At 41.5% G+C, this 21985-nt stretch overlaps 1 protein-coding gene across 1 annotated transcript in view; it reads left to right on the forward strand.

Annotated features, from left to right (window-relative positions):
• Window positions 1-20311, forward strand: part of FAM20A (FAM20A golgi associated secretory pathway pseudokinase) — a 56087-nt gene extending 35776 nt beyond the window's left edge. Inside the window, exons 6-11 of the mRNA XM_026678807.2 lie at window positions 3391-3506; window positions 6315-6495; window positions 7634-7743; window positions 11671-11752; window positions 16025-16084; window positions 18656-20311. Coding sequence (XP_026534592.2) covers window positions 3391-3506; window positions 6315-6495; window positions 7634-7743; window positions 11671-11752; window positions 16025-16084; window positions 18656-18917 — 811 coding nt within the window. The 3' untranslated portion in view covers window positions 18918-20311. The remainder of the gene's footprint in view (window positions 1-3390; window positions 3507-6314; window positions 6496-7633; window positions 7744-11670; window positions 11753-16024; window positions 16085-18655) is intronic.
• The last annotated feature ends 1674 nt before the right edge of the window (window positions 20312-21985 follow it).

Raw genomic sequence — 21985 nt, forward strand, 5'->3', positions numbered from 1 at the left:
AACAGAATAAATACTGATGGGGGGGTGGAAATCACATTATTGGGGAGAATTATAATTCAGGACAGAAATTAAATTATTAGTTCCTGATTCACAACTATAATTGAGCCTGGAATTATGGTCATAAGTCATGCTGGTTGTTATGTGGCTCTGCCTGATTTTACAACCTTTTTGCTGCTATTATTAAATGACCACAGGATTCGTAAAGTGAATGCTACATTTGTTAAGTGAATCCATTGTCCCCAATGGGAGGTTTTTGCCAGAAATTGGAAGCAAACACCAGTTGCCAACAAAACAAATGCTGTAAATCAGTGGCCCCCAACCTTTTTTGAACCAGGGACTGGTTTCACGATTATTTATTCTTCCACGGACCGGTACCTGAGTAACATGAGACTCCACCGCCATCGGGACGGCTCTTCGTTCAAAGCCGCTCCCCCCTTCGACGAAACTAAGGTGCGAGTACCCAAACGCCGCTTTCCAACTGAAAACCCGGAAGCAACCGAAAACCCGGAAGCACCGTCAAAACAAGATGGCGACACCCAAGCTTTGCGCCCGGTAAAAATGATCCACGGACGTACGGTCCGGGACCGTGGTTGGGACCCCTGCTGTAAATTAAGGTCACGTGACTGCAGGATGCTGTAAACAGCCGTAAATGCAAGCTGGTTATTGAGTGCTGGAAACATGATCATGTGACCCCAGGAGGAGAACAGCCAGGGCCACTGGAACGATTGGGCTTGTCTAAAACCTTCAAGAACCAGTACTGTTTAATCTAGATCCGGGGTGACAAATCTGTGGCCCTCCAAGTTGCTATACTTCCCAACATCCCTCATCTTTAGCCAAGCTGATGGGACTGCTGGGAGTCATAGTTCATCCACTTTGGGAGTTTGCTAACTCCTACTGCTGATATAACTACATTCTCCTAGTGAATTATGATGTCTTCCCTGTAGAGCTGAGGGAAGAAATAAGCAGGGAATATAGTAGCTTCCTCATCATTTCGTGCTCAGCATGATTTGATGATTGATTTGTGTTCTCTGGCCATCTTTAGATGCAGTGCAGAAAAGAGCATGTGAAATGAAAAAATTGTGGTAGCCTATGATCTAGGCATGGGGCTGTAATAGAAAGGAAAATACAAATTCATAATAGTTTTATACTCCAGCTCTTTCTTCTAAAGCATTGTGCAAACTTCCCAGACAGTTTCCATAGAAATTGAATTTACCTTTATTTACATTGATTATATTCTAATTTTTTCAATTGTTGAGAACTGCCAATAGTCATTCAGCATGCAAGTTTAATAGATAATTAATAAATTACTATTATTTGGAAAGATCATTTTTTGCTTCAGATCGTCCCAACTTTCTAGAACATAATAAGTTATATCTAGGGGTGGGATTCAAATTTTTTAACAACCAGGTCTATGGGCGTGGCTAGCTGGGCATGGCCATTTGACTGGGTGGGCGTGGCTTCTTTTCTTCAGTGCCCCCCGCTCCGTGCGCCCCTTTTTGCCTCATGGGCCTCAGGGAAGCCTCCTGGGCGAAGCAGTAAGACAGCGAGGGGGATCCCAGCACAGCTGATCATCAGAACATCTGATTGTCAGGAGGAAAACAAAAAGAAATATCTTAAGGAGTGACTGGGCAGGGGAGAATGCAGTCAGCGATGTCGGGCATGTGCGCTATATTGTACATGTGCGATAAGGACTGACTGGAAGGGGTGCGGAGGGGCAGGTGGAGAGGGGGAGGAGCCAGCCAGGGGCATGATTTGCCGGTTCTCTAAACTGTGCAGAATCGTAACATCCGGTTCTATAGAATCAGTCCAAACTGGTAGAATCCCACCCCTGGTTATATCATACTTTCTGCAAGTGGCTTTCCTGCTATTCTCCTCCATATCTCCCCTAATTTAGAGAGGAACCTTTCTATTAGCAGATCCCACTCCACAAGTGGATAAACAGCCCCTAGATACAACTCACTGTTTGTTCATAGTTCACATGTAACAAATAAAATTTAACAAAAAAAGGGGGGGGGATTTGATACTGCCTCAAGCTGCCTCTTATTTATTTGTTTGCTTGTTTATTAAATCTTTCATCTATCTATCTATCTATCTATCTATCTATCTATCTATCTATCTATCTATCTATCTATCTATCTATCTATCTATCTATCTATCTATCTATTCATCCATCCATCCATCCATCCATCCATCCATCCATCTCATTTAGAAACTGCCCATCTCCTTCACAGAGAGGCTGGGCAGTGTACAAGTAAAATATAAAAATATAAAAACCATATATAAAATTATGTAAAGGACGAAGAAAGTTAACATTCAGAATCAAAAGGTGGGGGGAAGGTTCTCAGGTCGCTGACCAGCCCCATGGCTGCAAAGCCCAAGCAAGATGGCAAAACCAGGTCTTTAGATATTTCCAAAAGGTCTGGAAATTGAAGTGTTTATTTGTTTGCTTGTTTGTTTGTTTACCAAGTTTTGATAACTCTTGCACCTGTTTCCCACCTAGCTGCTTGATTTATATTAGCCCATCATTCGGAGCTCTCTTAAACTCCCCCCCTCTTTTTTTTGGCTTGTGATGCATCTGGCAGGTCTGGTGGTAGATCACGCTTGATTTGGTGCATCAGGAGTCCTGATCAAGATCCAAATCTATGCTTTATTTGTGTTTTTATTCTGCAAACAGCAGGCTGAAAAAGCTAATTCTTGAGGGCATTTTAAGAAGCTTCTATGCCATTATTAGTCAGACTGCTTGGCAGTTACTGACTCACTAACCAAATATCATCTTGTTTTGCTGACAAAAAAAAATCTATCAGACCCCAGAGCATCCATTGCAAGCTGTATGGTATGAATCAGCCCAAACAGCAGAAATATCTTCCACGTCTCAGCATTTACAAGTTGGGGCAGTATTCTTGTAGGCATCTAGCATTTCACTTGAGCCATCCATCAAACGTCTTAATGGATTGCTTAAGTGGTGGGGAGAACAAAGCAGCAACAGCAGCAGAAGGCAAGGTTGTGAAGGGTTGTGTAATAAAGCCCCCCTGTGTAATTAAAGCTATTACAGGATGAATAAACGAGGACTTGCTTAGATCCAGGTAACCTTAGTTAAATATTAGTAGCAGCTACGGATAAAGGAGAATATTTGTGGCTCAGGATTGAAATGAGGGGTCCTTGGTGCTCTCTGAGCTCCATCATTTTCTTGCAGATGTTTCATTACCCAGTGCTGGCACTGATGATGTTACCTAGTTTGGGTAATGAAATGTCTGCAAGAAAACAACCAAGTTCAGAGAGCTCCGAGGACCTCTCTTTATTAGCAGCTACCAACATTAACACTCTGATGGCATACGACATAAAACCCTCTTTCTTTGCATTGATCTGAGCAATATATTTTGCCCTTTGCAGAATCCTGGATTTCCGTCGCGTCCCTCCAGCAGCTGGTAGAATGATTAACGTCACAAAAGAAATTTTAGAAATCACAAAGAATGAAATTTTACAAAGTGTCTTTTTTATTTCCCCAGGTAAGTTTGTTTCATAGATTTATATTCAGTCTTTCCACTTTGGTGAGTACTCAAAAAGGCTAGTAACATTTAAAATACACACACACACACACACACACACACACACATGTTGTGACCATGAAATAAATTAAATTAAGAACTGTTAGGGATATACACCCTAGCAGAACCTGCAGGGCAGTCAGGCAGGCAGGCAAATATGTGAGATAAAGGTTATTGTAGCTTACACTCAGTAAAACAGATACAATGTGCTAGTTAAATAGTTTTATTCCAGTAAGATTTATAGCATAGTCAAACAGTCCATATATCATACACTAGTTCAGTCCGTTCGGGATTATTCAGTTGCAAAGTCCAGTGTCGAAAAAGAGGTCAGTAAACTTACAATATCAGTCCAGTAATATATCTCTTAGCAGTAGAGATATGAAGAAGTAAAACCTCCTTTTCTTCCTTCAGCAACAGCAAAAAACACGCAGTTAACAATCCATCATCGTCAGCAAGCAAACCAGTAAGCTAGCAAGGTTCTCTTGCTCCCTCTTATGGTGTTTTTACAGCCACACCCAAAATTACATGCTTTGCAGTTTAAAGTGACACACACTTTAAACTCACTATCACAGCTTATATATATTATTTTACACAAACTACGTTAGGTAACCATGTTATTCCTAACAAGAACTATAATCAGTTTACAGTAAAATTCCTGGTGAAAGAGCAGCTGGTTTTTCTTCACAGGTTTTCTGAACTGTAAACATTTACATGGAGCCATATGGTATAGTAGTAAGTATGAGAGGGAACTAGCTGTCCTAGTGCATCACCACTTAACTATGAGCCAGCAAGGTGCTGCAGCTGCTGAATGAGCCAATGTAGTCCTAGGCTGCATCAACAGAGAGCAGTGATCAAGATCATGAGAAGTGATAGTACAACTAGAGCTGTGATGGTGCAATGGTTAGAATGTAGTACTGCAGGCTAATAGTGCTGACAGACGATTGCCAGCAGTTCGGCTGTTTGAATCTCACCAGGCTCCAGGTTGACTCAGCCTTCCATTCTTCCGAGGTGGGTAAAATGAGGAGTCAGGATTGTTGGGGGCAATAGGCTGACTCTGTAAACTGCTTAGAGAGGGCTGTAAAGCACTGTGAAGCAGTATATAAGTCTATGTGCTAAGTGCTAGGCCACACTTGGAATACTGTGTCCAGTTCTAGTTACCATAATACAAAAAGGATGTTGAGACCCCAGAAAGAGTGCAGAGAAGAACAACAAAGATGAGGAGGAGTCTGCAAACTAAACTGTATGGTGAACGGTTCATGAAACTAGGTATGTCTCCAGCCTAAAGAAGTGAAGGATTAAGGGTGACATGATAGCTGTCTTCCAGGACTTGGGGGATTGTCACAGTCACAGGTTGGTCCTCTTCAGCTTTTCTCTTACTACACAACAATCTAAGAATTTAAAATAATAGATTAAAAATACTCAACTTCGCTGTAGCAACATGCAAATTTTGACAGCCATTCTAAAAGTTGTGGACAGATTACTACAGACCAACCCGGAGGTCACCATCTGTAATGATTGTGAGGCGTTTTGACAGAGGATTAATCCATAAGATTCTTTCAAAATTTGCTCCAGGCCTTTGTTTTCCACTTTGTACAACCAAGATTGCTCCAGGCAAAATGGGAGCAACTTTGTCAGTATTTACTAGAATAAACCTGATCAGTTTAAATTTAGTTGGAAAACCTGAATTAATTAAATGAGTAAATGCAACAAAATTGAGATATTTTTCTCCTGTTGTAAGGGTTCATAGATACCCTGCATGTTTATATAGAACCTGTGTGCCCAGAAAATTTGTCACATTGGAAAGACTCTTGAATTTAACTATCAGGGAGAGCAAGTATTACTCCTGTCATACTTCCTTGGCAGCTAAATCTCTGAACACTGTTTAGACATCATAGTTGTACTAAGCAGTAATATATAGCTGCCCCTCCCCCCGGCATCTCCTATGGTGATGCTGGGTAGCAAAAATGATCAAAATAATTAAAAACAAAAGCATTAAAATGAAATTAAAATAATAAAAAACTGTAATAAAGTGCTTATGGACACAGTGCAACTATTTCACAGGCGCTATGGCCCTGTGAAAAAACCAAGTTTTAAGGGCCTTGCTTTTTTACCACGTTATACAGCTTTGAAATACTATCTTTTCCCAATCATATCTACACAACCCATTGTAGCGGAAAGGCATAAAATGTTATGACTCTAGTCTCTAGGTCAGGGGTCTTCAAACTTGACAGCTTTAAGACTTGTGGACTTCAACTCCCAGAATTCCTCCTCCAATCATGTTAGCTCAGGAATTCTGGGAGCTGAAGTCCACAAGTCTTAAATTTGCCAAGTTTGAAGACCTTTGCTCTAGGTGTTCCTCCTAGTGAGATCAGGAAGAAGGGCCTTCTCTGTGGTGGCTCCTTCTTGGTGTAACATCATCCTGGCAGAGATAAGATGGCCACTCACTTTGACATCTGTCAAAGCCCTGAAGACATGGTTCTGCCAACAGAATCCATCAAGTCGTTGGTCTGATTGTTGTCACCAAAGGAGTAGAAGTTTATTGGTTTTTGTACTGGTGTTTCATAAGCTGCCTGGAGTCACCATAAATTGGGCAGCCATGTAAATTTTCTTAATAAATAGATAAACTTTTGGGCATCAGGTGTCATTATGCAATCACACCATTTGCATAATGACCTCATGATGAGCGTGTCTTCATTCTGATATTCTTCTGGCCTGTTATGGACAACCTCTATCCCTGCATCAGTCTCATACAGATTCTTCTCTCCCTAGCCAGCAATGTCTGTTTCTTTGCGAAGTGCCCTTACATGTGCAAAACAGAATACGCCGTCTGTGGGAACCCTCACCTGTTGGAAGGTTCCCTCTCAGTTTTCCTGCCTTCTCTCAACTTGGCACCTCGAATCTCCATCCCTAATCCGTGGATCCGATCCTACACCTTTGCAGGAAAAGAGGAGTAAGTGGGTAAATGGACCTCTCTTTTTGCATACTGCTCAGACAAAGGCCACCTTTTCAAAAAACTATGCTTTGTTACATTTATTGAGCAGGACAGCTTCAGAAAGGCCCTTGGTCCCATTTATGTAGAAGAGAAACAAGGATGTAATAATAGACACAGTTACTGGAGGGTAAATCTATTTAATTGCCCAGATTTAGCTCACACCTCAATTTTGCATTCCTAATCTGGCCCATCCAGAAGCAACCAGATGCATTTGGACCAAAGTTCCTAACCACCATAGCTAAGCTAGCAATAAATGCTGTTTCCATTTTCTGTTGTAAAATAACAGCTTCTAGGAAGTCCAACAGGAACTTATATATGAAGAGGTGTGTAGACATGCCTGAGGGAAGAGTGAAAAAATTTAATCCTCTTTCTAACCCATTCTGGATTTAAAAAAAAAAAATGCTCCTGAAGCTACTGTCTCCATATCTAGCCAACAGAAGCTCTTTGTGTGGTTTGAGGCCAACTCTTTGAGTAGCTGCAGTGGAATAAGACAAAAAAAAAAAGAACCCCAACACCTATCATGTGCGTTACCTTAAATTCTTTGAGGAAAATCAAGATATAAGTATGAAAAAAAATCAAAAGTATTAAATGTAGGACTTACCTTGAAATATAAAAGCCAACCGTAGAAGGCCTCTTATTATCATGATAGTAACAAGGAGAGGGAAAGATGGAATCTTCTTTTCCCAATAGTGTAGAGCAGGGCTGTCAAACTCGCAGCCTGCAGGCCGGATTTGTCATGCACTGGCCATGCCCACCCTGGTTTAGCGAAGGGGGAAAAAGTCATGATACGTCAAGTGAGGACAACATGACGCTGTGAGTTTGACACCCCTAGTATAGAGAGTGCTCAAGCTTCTCTACAGATGTTCTTTAGATGTTTTAGAAACCTTGACCATTTGGGAGATCCTTGCCTATTGCTTGTATTCACTGTTTGCCTTGGGCTCACGGCTTCACAAGGCAGGTGAGACCCCAAACCTTTAATTTCCTCTTAGAGTCCAATGCTACACCATCCCCTTTTCCCTCTGTTTTCCAGAAAGGCAGCAGATGGGGAGGGTGCTGATGCCAGCAGCAACTCTCTTCTCTTTTATCTTTCTCCCAGGTGGGAAGTCAATCCTCTCTACTGCAATACCGTGAAGGAGATTTATCCTTACAGCAGCGGCAGCCGGCTACTCAATATCATTGACATGGCCATATTTGACTTCTTAATAGGTAAGTAAGGAGAGGGAGGGATTGTGATCCTCATGGATCTGAGGTGTTCTGTCCAAGAGTGGAGATTTTTTTCACGGAGCATGAAATACAGCCAGCTTGGAACATGCCGATCAGTTCAAAACTTTCCATGTTTTCTGAATTGAATTCTCTGCTTTCAATATGGGGAGTGGAAGGGGTTAGCTAAATTCCTTATCCTATCCAAGATCACTGCCAATGTGTCTGCAGTCATGAAATCAAAAGATGGTTGCTCCGTGGCAATCTATGGTGATGGCAAACCTAGACAGCATATTGAAAAGCAGAGACATCGCCTTCTCAACAAAGCTCCACATAATCAAAGCCGTAGTTTTCCCAGTAGTAATGTATGGCTGTGAGAATTGGGCCATAAGGAAGGCTGAGCGCTGAAAAATGGATGCTTCCGAATTGTGGTGCTGGAGAAGACTCCCGAGAGTCCCTAAGACTGCGAGGAGATCCAATCAGTCAATCTTAAAGAAAACCAACCCTTACTGTTCTTTGGAAGGATGGATACTGAAGCTGAAACTGAAGCTCAAATACTTTGGCCACCTAATAAGAGGAGAGGACTTGTTGGAAAAGATCCTGGTGTTGAGAAGGATTGAAGGCAAAAGGAGAAGGGAGAAGCAGAGGATGAGATGGTTAGATGGTGTCTTCGATGCTGTTGTGGCCCCCAGCGGCCAGCAGAGCTGGTGACAGACTCGGACAGTGAGGAGGTTGGGGAGGAACATGGGCCAGTCCTGGAGTCTGGGGAAGGCTCTGATGAGTGCTCTGCATCAGAGGCAGAGATGGAGCCAGGGCCACCTGACAGTTACCAGCTGCCTTCAGAGTCGGAGATCAATGGGGCAGAAGAACAGCTGGAGACTGTTCCCAATGTGCACGTACACAGAGCTGCCAGAAGAAGGGAAAAGTTAAGGAACAAGGGTCGATTCAGGAGTTGATGGCCCTTCCCATAGGGAATAAAAAGGGGCAAAAGAGGAGTTGTGTTTACAGGAGACAATTAGTTCATTTAATTAGTGTGAAGATTTGTTCATGACTCTCAGAAACTCCGTGCTAAGTATTTTCTTGTATAGCGTTTGTCTCCAAGCCTTGACAGACTGTTTTCCGGGACTTTGGTGGATGTGAATGATAGGAATTCACATTAGCCTAATAAAAAGAGGTTTTGTTGGGACAAAGAGTCTGCTTTGTGATTTTTGGGAAGCCCAGGTCAGAACAGATGCAATGAACATGAATTTGGGCAAACTCCGAGAAACAATGGAGGACCAGGGGCCTGACATGCTGTGGTCCATGGGTGTGATGACCCGGGGCATGGCACAAAAGCAACAAAGTCACAAAAGTAGGTAAACTCCCTTTAATACCTCCAACTTGGCCCCCTATGTCCAGTTATCATTGGCTGGAGAAAAAACTCCCAAGAACAGTTTTTAGAGGGAAGAAATTCAGTCTGAACCCAAAGTACATATAAATTATAAATAAAAACCAACACAAACCACGCTGCAGCAATTAACGAGACAGGTCAGAATAAGGAATTGCAGACTTCAAAAGGATAACAAAACACACACTGTTGGGAAGAAGCCAGAACCCAGATAAGACTTGACAAACAAAGATAATTCACTCTTTGTTTCCAGCAAGGTGCTGTGCGCAAACCCGCTTTTAAAGTCCTGTTTTACCAGCTGCAGCTAATGAAGGAAATCAGGGCCCTTTTCTCCCCCGCAACCCATGTAACTCACGTTGCTCCCTTCTCCATTCCTCCCTGCATGCCCTAGGATGAAGAGGGGATGGGCCTGGGTCTTCCTCTGAATGCCCAGCCGGACTGTGCCCTTCCCCCGTTTCTTCCCCAGCCACCAGAGCCATACTCCCACTCCCTGTAAGCTACTCAACCTCCCCCTCAGAATCAGATTCCAACAGGGGCATGACAATGGGCTTGCGAAGAGTCAGACTTAATTTAACAACTGAACAACAACAAACAAACAATATGTCAACAATCCAGAGAAAAGCAATCCTTTGGGGAGCGTTTATGTTTTCTCCAAAAACAAATGTTGGTTCATTGTGCAATTAGTTCTATTTTATCCTTACAACATTTGCATTGAAAAACAATGACTGGCCCAGGTCATCCCGTGAGCTTCATGACTGAACCGGAATGGGAGTCCATCATAGTCCATCATTTCAGCATTCAAACTCTCCATTTGGGGTTGGGGTTGGGGGTAGTTTTTGTGTGGGCTTTTTTGTTTTAGCAATGGCCAAATCGCATCAGATAGAAATAGCAGAAGGAAATATTAAAACTGTAGTTTCCCTCCTCAGATCCCAGCCCATATGCACTGATTCTTGTGCATTGAATATTACATATTCATGCAAAAGGGGAAAAGCTACACATTCATTCACTCATCCATCCCAATTCAGACATTGGTGGGTTGTTGTTTTTTAAATGACAGTGGCAGTTTAGAAAAATGCCAGATGCATTGTGGCATGAGATTTTCTCTACTACAGTCCATTCCAGTGGATTTACTTCACAGTGATGTTGACATGCTGAATTGTTTGTGCTCAATTTTGTCACCATGTTAACAACGCGCACACATAGGCACATGCCAGGACAAGCCTCCCAAAGGTCTTGCTTTCTGCCATACTCCATCATGTATTCTTCTGAATTTGGCAGCAGGGAACAAACACGTTTTATAATATATGGCAAATGTCTCCAGATGACTGTTCGGAAATTTGAGACGTTATTGTGAACGCCCTTGGAAAAGGGTTGCCACTCTTTGATGGCCTTCAAAAATTCTCCTTTATCAGAAGCCAAATGGGTAACCTGGCTTCTCATCACGGCTTTTACCTCCCAAGATGCCTTCTACCTCCTTAATTTTGGGGAGGTAGCTTTTTCTCCCAAGACAGATGGATACACATGCTAACAAACAAAGCATTGGATTGCAAAGAGTCTATTCTTGTTGAATATGATAGGACTTTTTTGCATTGATGTAGGGCTGATCATATGTCTCAGGAAATACCTTTCTTTGCAGACTTCTCAATTTTAAATTAAAACAAGGTAAAAACAACGGCCAGGAAAATATGGGAGGCCCAAGTTATATATCCCAACTTTGCATTACTTCGAAAAAGCAATCCAGCTGTGCTCCCCTTTACTGGGCAGAAAGGATATTGCACAGTTTAACCAGACTTCCAAATGTCAAAGTCTTGGCCTCTTCCAGAGACCACATATCTTACCTCCGCTCAGCTGCAGCCAGAGGAAGGAATAATTAAATAGTTGAAAAGCTCAGAGTCCTAATATAGAATCCGGTGTACATACCACGAAGATTAATGCCCTTTCCTGTAATGGGGGTTTCTAGCTGGATTGCAGTATAGCAGTAAAGCCTAATTGACCACAACATGCAACATTAACAGAACTACAAAACAAATGAGTTTGCAATTTTGTGTATATACACTGGCCTGGCTGTAAATCTAAAGTAACTCAAGGGGGTTTCCTCTGAACAGGCAATCATGGAACTATATTGACAGTCATGCTAGTTCCTGGGAATAAATAGTGACATTTCATGCGTTAATATGCGTGTATAACCGGGAACTCAAACTGAGTCCAGTTTTTAAACTCCAGAGAATTCCAGATGTTCACTTGAGCACAACTGCCCCTCCCACAGGCCATAAGGAAAGCATAATAAAGTAAACCAATCCGTTTTAAGGAAACCAGATGTGCATCTGCATCCCACATGACCCAAACCAGATGTGCATCAGCCTACGTGACCCAAAAGCTTTCTATGAGCTCTTTAAGTTGCTGGTCCCCTCGCATTAAAAGGGTTTGATTTCTCTTTTTCAGCAGTTCGTTATCTATGGATCCAGGCTGATTTCTGTTTTTAAATATTGGGTGTGGGTCTAGTATGCGTTTGTTTCCCATGCCCTTCCCTTTTTGTCTTCTGAAAGGTAACATGGACCGTCATCATTATGAGATGTTTACGAAGTTTGGAGATGATGGCTTTTTGCTTCATTTGGATAACGCCAGAGGGTAAGGCAATTCCTCCTTATCAGTGCTCTCCCCACCGAAGCACCGGCCTTGACAATTTGCAGATAGAACTGGACTTCAGTTACACAGATCGCAAAAATATAATCAGACACAATATTGGTTTGGGCAATACGTATGATAAAATCCCAAGTTGAACTAAAACAGCAGCCCTGGTTCCTTCCCACGTTTTTCTTCCAGACCTTCTTTGAAGGGAGGAGAGCTCGGAACTGCCTTAAAGTGACCTATTTCATGACAAGCGGTCATTGGCCAGGTTCATCTGCAGCAGAAATAAACCACTTCATTCAGGCTGCTCATAGCACAATCAATGTTCCTTTGCACTATGCCAGAATGTTTAATCCTCTTGTCCTGGAATGTTGATAATGACCAGTCCTGCATCTCCAGGGAAGTTGACAGAAGCTTCTCCGGATGTCCCTCAGGATACCAGGAATTGATTTGCAGCCAGCTGCATATAAAACCTGCAGGTTCTCTTTCGGCCTTCCTAAAACTGATATCACGTGTGGGAGGCAGGTCTGTCTTAACGCAGGGGCCTGATGGGCACTTGCCCGTGGGCCCCATGAGCATAAGATAAAAGTAAAGGTTCCCCTCGCACATACGTGCTAGTCGTTTCCGGTTCTAGGGGGCTCATTTCTGTTACAAGCTGAAGAGCCAGCGCTGTCCAAAAACGTCTCCATGGTCATGTGGCTGGCATGACTAAATGCCTTCCCACCAAAATGGTCCCTATTTTTCTACTTGCATTTTTACATGCTTTCCAACTGCTAGATATGCAGAAGCTGGAACTGGGAACGGGAGCTCACTCTGTTATGCTGTGCTAGGGATTCGAACCGCCGAACTGCCAACTTTTCTGATCAACAAGCTCAGCATCTTAGCCACTGAGCCACTGTGTCCCATGAGCATAGGGGCCCTATATTAATCTGTGAATGTTAACCCTTTAATGCACCTTGTATCATATAAATATAGCAACATATTTATTATATTTTACTGCATTTTTAAATTTAATACTAATGCAAATATATGTTTAATTTTATTGACCGTTTACATTTTTATTCCTGTGAGTGGTTGTCATAGGGGCCCCAGGACACTGCTTTGCCTGGGGCCCATAATGCTGTTATGACGGCCCTGATGGGAGGACAACACCAAACTTGTTTACTGGCTAGTACCGTGTTTCTCATATAATAAGGCCGGGTCTTTTTTTTTTTTGAGCCCCGAAAAAATGGCTAGGCCGTCTTTGGGGGTGACTTAATTCCCTCCCCCTTGCATCTTCGGGCAGGTGGCGACGGCTTGGATGTTGACCTCGGCATTGGTGGGGCACTTCGTGATCGGGGTCAGCATCATATCCGGGTGTGCAACAAAAGTACTTCCTAATGGCAAGCCCCCTACCATTCCCCCATTTCGCATGTTTTAATATAGGCCTTAATTTGGGGGAGGGGCTTAATTTCATTTCATGCCTATAAAACATGCTGGGACTTCCTATTGGGGGAGGCCGTATTATTGGAGAAACAGGGTATTTACTTCAGATATTGGGTTTAGATGAATTTTCAAATATGAATTTGACAAAATTATGGTTGGGTCAGTATGATGGGTGAATTAAGCCTTGAAGGGGAGGGTGGTTCTGCCTGCCTTGAAGGAGATCCCAGTGTCCCTGTTCTTTAAGAAATGATTGTTGACTTGGGACAATTTTCATAATCTTCAACATCTCTGTTTGGGGGGATATCATTGAGAAAATGGTCAGGTACCTTCAGAGGGCTTTGGAGGAAATGAATTATCTGGACCCTTTTCAGCTGACTTTCAGGACAGGATGCAATGCAGGATAGACCCAAAGGGTTTTTTTTTTCAAGAGGCAACTGGACTTTCTGGTTTTTCTTTGAAGATGTTTAGCTTCTCATCCAAGAAGCTTTTTAAGCTTCTTGGATGAAAAGAGCTGAAGAAACTTCTTGGATGAGAAGTGAAACATCTTCAAAGAAAAACCAGAAAGCCCAGTTGCCTTTGGGGACAACCATGACCTGGATGAGTAAGAATCTCCATACACAAATACAGGATAAAGGTGGCGCTGGTCCTGGTTCTCCTTAATTTCTCAGGAGCTTTCAATACCATTGAAGAAATTATCCTTCTGGACTGAGGACAGGACTAAGATTGAAATGTGTGATGTTGTGGTAGTTGTTCTTTCTCCATGGTCAGTTTCAGTCAATGTTGATGAGGGAAGAGGCCAAACCTAAATTGTAGGGTGTCATAGGGCTCAAAACTCTTGACACTCATGTTTAATGTCCACCCAAAGCCCTGGATGACATCATTCGTTGACACAGAGGCAGATATCATCAGTATGGTGATATTTAGCAGATACTCATCCTAGCCTTGTGATACTGTCAAGATCAAATCTCATTGCCTGATGACTATTAGAGTCTGAATGGGAAGGCTCAGGCTCCATCCATTCAGAGACACTGTGAGTGTAGAAACTTTCTCATACCAGGATGGAAAAGGACCTACGCTATGTCTCCTGTTCATCCTGAGTGTGGGGTGTATGACTATGATTTCAGTATTAATGATACCTGAATCCATGCAGGCAGATGGCCCCTCTCAACAGCTTCATGTAGATACTGAACAGGAGCCATGGCTCCTGCAGGAGGGCCTGTGGATTCCATATATTGCTAAACCACAATTACTAGCATCCCCAGCTAGTCTGCCAAATACTGGTATGAGATAATGCAAGTTACATCCCATCTTTTCCTGGGTCTCATACATGTGCCCTAATCTTTCTAAGTAGGGTAGGACTAAATGAGGTACATGCTGAGTTGATATTACCTGAGCTTTTTACCTATTAATGGAAATCAATGCACCTGACATGAACATTCCAACATTCTGCAATCTGTATTGGCTTTAGGCTGCTTAGATCTTTCTGGGAAACATGAGAAATTATTAATTTTAACCCAGAGGACTAAATATATTGATTAGGAAATTCTGAGGGAGATAGAGGGAGTAAGAGAGGGGGAGAGAAAGCACTTGATCAGGGCAGAAATATCACATGTGAAAAACCAGTACAGTGTAGGGAATTCTCCCTTTCAGAGCAGGACAGGCAATGGCTGGTTCTGTACTTGTTGCAAGATTGCTACTCTAAACATCTGTAGTCCCTGATGGACATCTCGGTTTACCAGCAAGTTGCGTCTCTTGTTGTAGGATACGGGTGTCAAATTCAATTGCATCACATGACGTTTCATGATCAGAGGAGATATTCAGCTGGTTCAGACCTGTTCTGACCTACCGGTAGCGGAAATTTTGACTAGTTTGGAGATCCGCCCCCCACCCGCCCCCACCATTAGCTCTCCTATATTCCCTTGTTTTTTAGCTCAGCTGATTCATGCAGCAGAGCGGATTGTCGCGCCTCAGCTGAGCTAAAAAAACAGCTCAGCTCACTCACCAGCATTTAGGACAGAGGTCGGTCTTCGAGCCCTGTGAGCACACATGCACAGAACTGCTCATAGAACAGGTAGGGAAAAATTTGGAAACCCACCACTGATCACAACGTATTGCAATGTTTTTTTGCCTTTGCGGAGCTGTGGTTTGCATCCAGCCCGTGGGCCACCAGTTTGATACCCCTGTAGGACATCAGGGCTTATGAAACCAGAAGCAGCATGACTAGCGGCACAAGGCTTCTGCAGCAAACTAGCAAACCCAATCTCCCCTCGCCCAGGTTAGATTGTTAAGTGACTTCAGAAGGGGTTAGCAATATTGGTGCTCACTGGAGCTATGATTTCAAAAATGTGGCACAGCTGTCCTTGGCCTTGGGTGCAATATAGTCAGAATTATAGAGGCTGACTGGGAAGTTAAGGGGCAAGAGATAAGGCATACTTCCTACAGTAAACACACACCCTTCGGTTATGCTTCATACTGTCATCTGTGTTGTTGTTTTTTGGCAAAGTTAAAGAAGTGGTTTCTCACATCCTTTTTCAGAATTTTTTCTTTGGTTCAAACTTGTGCCAACAACCCTGCAATCCCTAAATGATCCCAAACCAAAATATGAATCAGACTGTCTCTGCTTAGCTTCCAAGCTCGGCCAACATTGGCTAGATGCTGCCATCTGTTGATTCCGTCAAGCGTCTTCCATCTAACTACCTACTGTATGTCTGCATTTTGGATACAAATTCAGTCAGTCTCAAGTCAGGCCTTTGTCTTCTATTGATCACTCTGAAAGACATTCTTTTCCAGCATCCTGGGTTGTTTGCTGTGCCCTTGATATTGACCTTTTCTTCTTTGTTCTCACAGATTTGGGAAACATTCCTATGATGAGATCTCCATCTTGGCTCCACTTAAACAGTGTTGCATGTAAGTACTTGCCTTTCCACATCAGTCTAGTTAAACAGAAAGGCTACATGTTGTGGCCTGAAGAGCTAGCAAGCAAGTAATCATCTGTTTTGCCTAACTATGCTAAATAAGACAAGCCAAGTTCAAGAAATCCAAGTTGTTAGAACATGAAGCAATCACCAAAGGATTTCCCCAACTCCTTTTTATCTCCCAGATTCACTATCTGGAAAGTGAGAAGGAGTCCTGAAGAACCAGGAAAAAAGAGTCTCACACCTTGGACAATGTTGCATTTGTTCACAACCGTCTATGTGCGTTTTCAATTGATTCGTAAACATCTAGCACATTTAACAAAATTATTTTGCAGTTATTATAGCCCAGAGCCATTTGCTACAAGATGGGCAGCAAATACATTCAATAAATAAATAATTTTCTAAATTATCTCCAGCTCAGAATACAATGAATTCTAAGCTGGGTGCAATCACCAAGATTTCATTGCCTTCCCTTTCAGATCTGCTATCCATCAAAGCACAAGGAAATTGAGGCATTCATTTTGATCCCTGTCAAGAACATTAAGACTTTATCGGCTTCTAAAAGGAACCAAAACTTCATCCATTTCTTTTGTGTCCCCCTGCAGTCATTTTGCGGTATAGGATTTACGCATAAATTGTAGTGCCTATGTCCCCTCCAGGTTATTCTTTTATTAATTCATATAAATCAACAGCTAGTCCTTCAAGAGGTTGGGCAAAGAGTTATTCATCCTCTGGGTTTCTTTCTCCAGCATAGCTAACCAATTTCCACTATATCCCCTCTAAATTTCTATAGAAGCCAATGCCAAAATCATTGTCTGAAGCCATATAGATATACAGAGCCTCCAGGTCTGGTTTCAAGAGTTGTTCATTACTCACACCTCGCAAATCCATCTGGTTTATAATTATAGAGCTGCCACTAAAATCTTTTAAATGTCCTTCAAGTTCATATGCTCTAAATTGGCTTTTGCCCCCTCCCACCCTGAAATGATCACATGTTCTTTGCCAAAATCTTTTCCTGACTCAGTATAGCATTTTAAAAGGATGATAGGGTGATTACATTGAATCATTTATAAACATTATAACTGCTAATGGTTAAAGTCATTATAGTCAATATTTTCCCCTTAAAAACTGTGGTGCAAGTATTGTGGGTTTCCCCTGCTGTGTGATAGGTAATAGCTGTACGTAGGTAGGAAACTCATTTTGCTTCAATTTACTCAAACTTCTACTCTGGATGTGTATTATTAAAATTATTACTGGTACCTATTTCTCAAACCTGTGCTCCCAAACTGATATTGTTAGCAAAGTACCAATGTTGGACCAAGTTTGTTCTTACATACAACAGCATATATTTCAGTAGATTCTTTTATTTGTTTGCTTGTTTGTTCTGGAAAGACTCCTGGAGTAGCGGCTGTTTTTGTGTTGTGGTCTTTTACTCTGAGAATTCAGGTCAAGGTTTCTTTTAAAGATTTTTGTAAATAATTATGTATATATCCTTCCAATGCTTTTGATTTTTTTACATGACCAACAGATATGGTAAGATGTTCATTCTGTGTCACAACATTTCCAACGTTTATTATTATTCATCTCTCTTTGCAATTATGGATAGGTCACATGCAATGGGAGGAAATGAACTGATTTTACACTAATTATTTTCTAGTATTTATACTTGTCTTTTGTGATTCTTTTACTTTTTTATAAGATCACGTGAAATTATTTCAGCTAATGGCAAATAGTGGGGGTTATTTATATAATATAAATAATATAAATCAATGGTTGTTTAGAGTTCTGCATTGATTTTTAAAATTGTATATTCTATTTATTTACTAATATTTCACCTTCCATCCCCCGGATTCTTTCTCATTTTCTTTTTTCCATTGTGTTGTCATTTAGTTTATTTTTCAAATATGTTAAAATGGGAGAGTATGAAAAAGGCTGATAAGGGCAAGGGTGTCAAATTGGTGGCCTGCAGGCCAGATGCATCACGCACAGGCCACGCCCACCCCAGCTCCGCGAAGGAGAAAAAGTCACGGAAAATCATGTGATGGCAATGTGCCAAATGTGACACAGACACCCGTGTGATAGGGAATGGACCAAGCAGCGTCAAACAGAGAACAGACCTTTTACTATTACCAGAATAAAAACCAAGAAATGTTACCAATAACTCCTTGCCTCTATAATCAAGACAGAGGACTGAACTTCTTTAAGTTTGGCCTTTCCAGAAAAAAGCCTCATGGCTTGGGTAAGCAGCACAGGTTAGGAGCTTGCCATAGTTTTTCATTGTGTGCCAAAGTGTTATGTTCAGCTATAAAGTTGGCACATCAAGGTTTCAAACATAAATAAGAATGCTTAGATCTTGAGGGTTATCAAGATCAGGCCCATCCCCTCTTCATCCTAGGGCACACAGGGAGGAATGGAGAAGGGAGCAACGTGAGTTACGTGGGTTGCGGGGGAGAAAAGGGCCCTGATTCCCTTCATTAGCTGCAGCTGGTAAAACAGGATTTTAAAAGGTGTTTTTTTTTCATAAACAGATTGACTCAAATCTCTTTCCTTTCCTTTCCTTTAGAATAAAGAAGATCACTTTATTACGGCTGAAGCTGTTAGCCAAGTCAGACTACAAGCTGAGCGATATCATGAGGGAGTCCCTCCTTCAAGACAGTCTCGCCCCCGTGTTGACCGAAGGCCACCTTTTGGCATTGGACAGGAGGTTACAGATTATCCTGAAAACTGTGGAGGAATGCATAGAGGCCTTTGGAGAAGACACTGTTGTGGCTGACACAAAGCCTTTGGGACCCATGGCTTTTGACAGAATGACACAGCCAAGCTAGAGTCAAGGGGGGAGGGAAAAACCTGGAACCTGAACTTCTTGAAATGATTGTGCTTCCTTAATCTGGACATCAAGACCTGGGAGGAAGGCAATCCCAGCAGAATCAGGAAACCACTGGGTGGTTGAAACTTGCAGCTTTGGCCGCAAATTTATAGATGGGAATCACATACACATCGCACCTACACAATCTTCCTGCCTCTTCTCCAAGAGATTGAAGATACACCGTCTTCTGTAACTACCAAACGATGTCCTTCTCAGGATTTGCCTGGGCTCATCATGGCTAGATTTGTTTGGTGGTTTGAATAAAGAAAGGGAGAGACACTAAAAAAAACATCCATTTTTGGAATGCATCCACATTGAGATTTAGGACAGTATTTAGAAGGTGGGCCTGTACCTCCTCAGGGATGTTTAGTTTATGGAGAACCGTAGTAGAAAGTCTAGTAGCCTTTGGCCAAAAAAAAAAAAAAAAAAAGCCATGGAACTGTGCTGATGTGGCAGGTACTCTGGCTCTAACCTAGTTTAGACAACTCCACAATAGAAAGGAAAAAAGCAGGCACAGAAATGCTAGTTTAAAACATAAAAACCCACATGTGTCAAGGTTACCAAGGAAAGAGAAAATGCTTTCTTTTGTGTAAAGGATCCATCAATTTGGGGTTGCATTGTGGGTGCCTTCAGATGATTCCAAATGTCCTTGATATCAAGGTAATGCATATAAGCTGCAATTTCACATTATAGCAATTGCCACTGAAATCTTTCCAGCCATTCACTTTGGAATAATGAAGACTAAGACTAGCACCTTGATTGATGTCTCATCACCAGCTAGCTGTAGCAATGCTTTTTCAAGCAAATAGTATAATTGTATGGAATTTTGAAGTTACACACACACAATGAGGAGCCTTCAATGCAATGTCTGATGTTAAGAGTAGCAAACAGAATATGGGCTGTAGCAGTGAGCAGAAGGAAATGTACCAAGGTGATCTACATCAACTCTTGAAAGCACTATGAAACACTAATGGAAGTTGGAAAAAGATTTTGCACCACAATGCTTTTTCAGGGTGCCAGCCAACTGCACACACTTCCCATTCATTTACAGCCTCATCTTTTTTTTGCCAATAGTCATCCTTTAACACACTGTAGGCATGGTGTGAACTGACTGTGAGTACCAAATTTGATGTTTTTTTATTCCCCAGTTCTAAAACTATCTGGCACCGGCAAGGGAAACATTAAAGGCTGGCAGCTCTATGGCAGTTTCTTCTGGTCTACAACATCTCATCGAAGTAGTGTATGATGCCAATAATGCAAGAAAGGTGTTTGAGGAAATCAGCTATCAACTGTTACGGTTTCTTTCCCTAGTAAATTTATGCAAGATCATTAAAATATAGTTTTTTTAAAAAAGTCTGGTAATTGAAATCATCCCATCTCTACCCTTTCAAATAAACTTGAGTTTATCCAGTAGCCCTTCAAAACAAAGGTTTAGTACACCAAGGAATATTGACAATTCCATGAGTTGCCCCTATTCACTCCAGTAATTCAAAACATTTGTTGGTTTCACATCTGAAAACAATCTGTTGAAGATGTTTTGCACTGATCATGGAAGTTAACAGCACAGATGCAGCCTATACACAGTCTCCAATGTTTGGGGGGTGGGGAATCTGGATAGAGTGGTGTGCCTCCCCTCCCCGCCCTGGATTACTTGTTGGCTTTTGGCAAAGTTATTTAGTATAGGAGGTATGGAGATGGAACTACAAAGAATGACACAAGTCAAAAAACTAGTGTCAACTCCTACTCGATGTTGGAGTTTCACACGATCTTCCAAACCTGATCTGGCAACTTTCTGAAATTCCAACAGCTTCATTATTATTATAGCCCATGGAGGCTGAGAATTCTGGTGTAGGTATTTGGAGAGTACAAGCTAGGAAAAAACTCCAATTTGAGGTATACTTAGTGTATTCCAGTTTTAACAATGAAAGCACCATCATTTGTAAAAGCAATTAACATACCAAAACTAGATCTTCTACAAATAGGAAATGTAGAAATTCACTTTCCAATTACTATCTATGGACACACAAAAGCATATTCATGCTTTATTGTACGAGTCCATGGGTAGCATAGCAACTCCCTGCAAACCTCCAATTGCTCTTCGAAAGGATACTCAAATCATTATTTTAACCTTGGGGAAATTACTGGAGACTCTCCATAAACTTCCCTGGAGGAAAATACTTAATATTTTAGGATCGTGTAACATTGACAACCAAAGTTTACAAATTTTTATTTTTACTACAGCTCGATTACCATCTTTGAACAATGGTTCATCAGAGTATTAAATTGTTTATATTATTTATGTCAATGATTGTACAGTATTTCAGCTCCCTCTGCTGATAGCTTCCGGATATGAAGATTTAAAACATTCTTCAAATAAATTGTTTGGTTCCAAGGCGCATGGAATTAAAGAAATGCATCAGCATAGTCACTTCGGATCTCAGGCAGTAAAAACTGATGTTTCCATAAAGTCATTATCTCTGGTGCTCTATTTTTTGGTATATTTGCATGTTTTTAATGCTAACATCAATTATATGAGAGGTTCAAGAGCGGTTTCTCTCATTACAGGAAGTTTAAATACTAACTTGGTGTACTTCATCACTCATGACTATAAGAAAAAACCCAGGGTGAATGTGTTGGCCATAATCAAACACTTGAAGTCTACCTAAATACTTGATTATCAAAAGGAATAACAATCCCCTACAATATTGAACACCCCAATAGTTTCTTATCAAGTAATCTTACAAACTGTTTATATATATGAAAGTCATGTTTTCTTGCACTGGTTGATGCCAAAGCATCAGAAGATTCATTTATTTGACAGTCAGCCCATAGTTCAATTTTAAAACTTAAAGGAGTGCCCATGTTTATTAATTGCTCATCATAAAGTGATCCGCAAAACATACTAATTATTGATTTAAACATTTGCTGGAATTTTTGATCTATGGTTTGATTACAATGCAATGGACCGTTTTGCACATTACACACTAAGCCATAAAGGTTACATCTACATTCCACATTAAGCCAAAA

Source organism: Notechis scutatus, chromosome 2 (assembly GCF_049901735.1).
Source record: "Notechis scutatus isolate UNSWTSFEM ecotype Mainland chromosome 2, rNotScu1.2, whole genome shotgun sequence".
NCBI lineage: Eukaryota > Metazoa > Chordata > Lepidosauria > Squamata > Elapidae > Notechis > Notechis scutatus.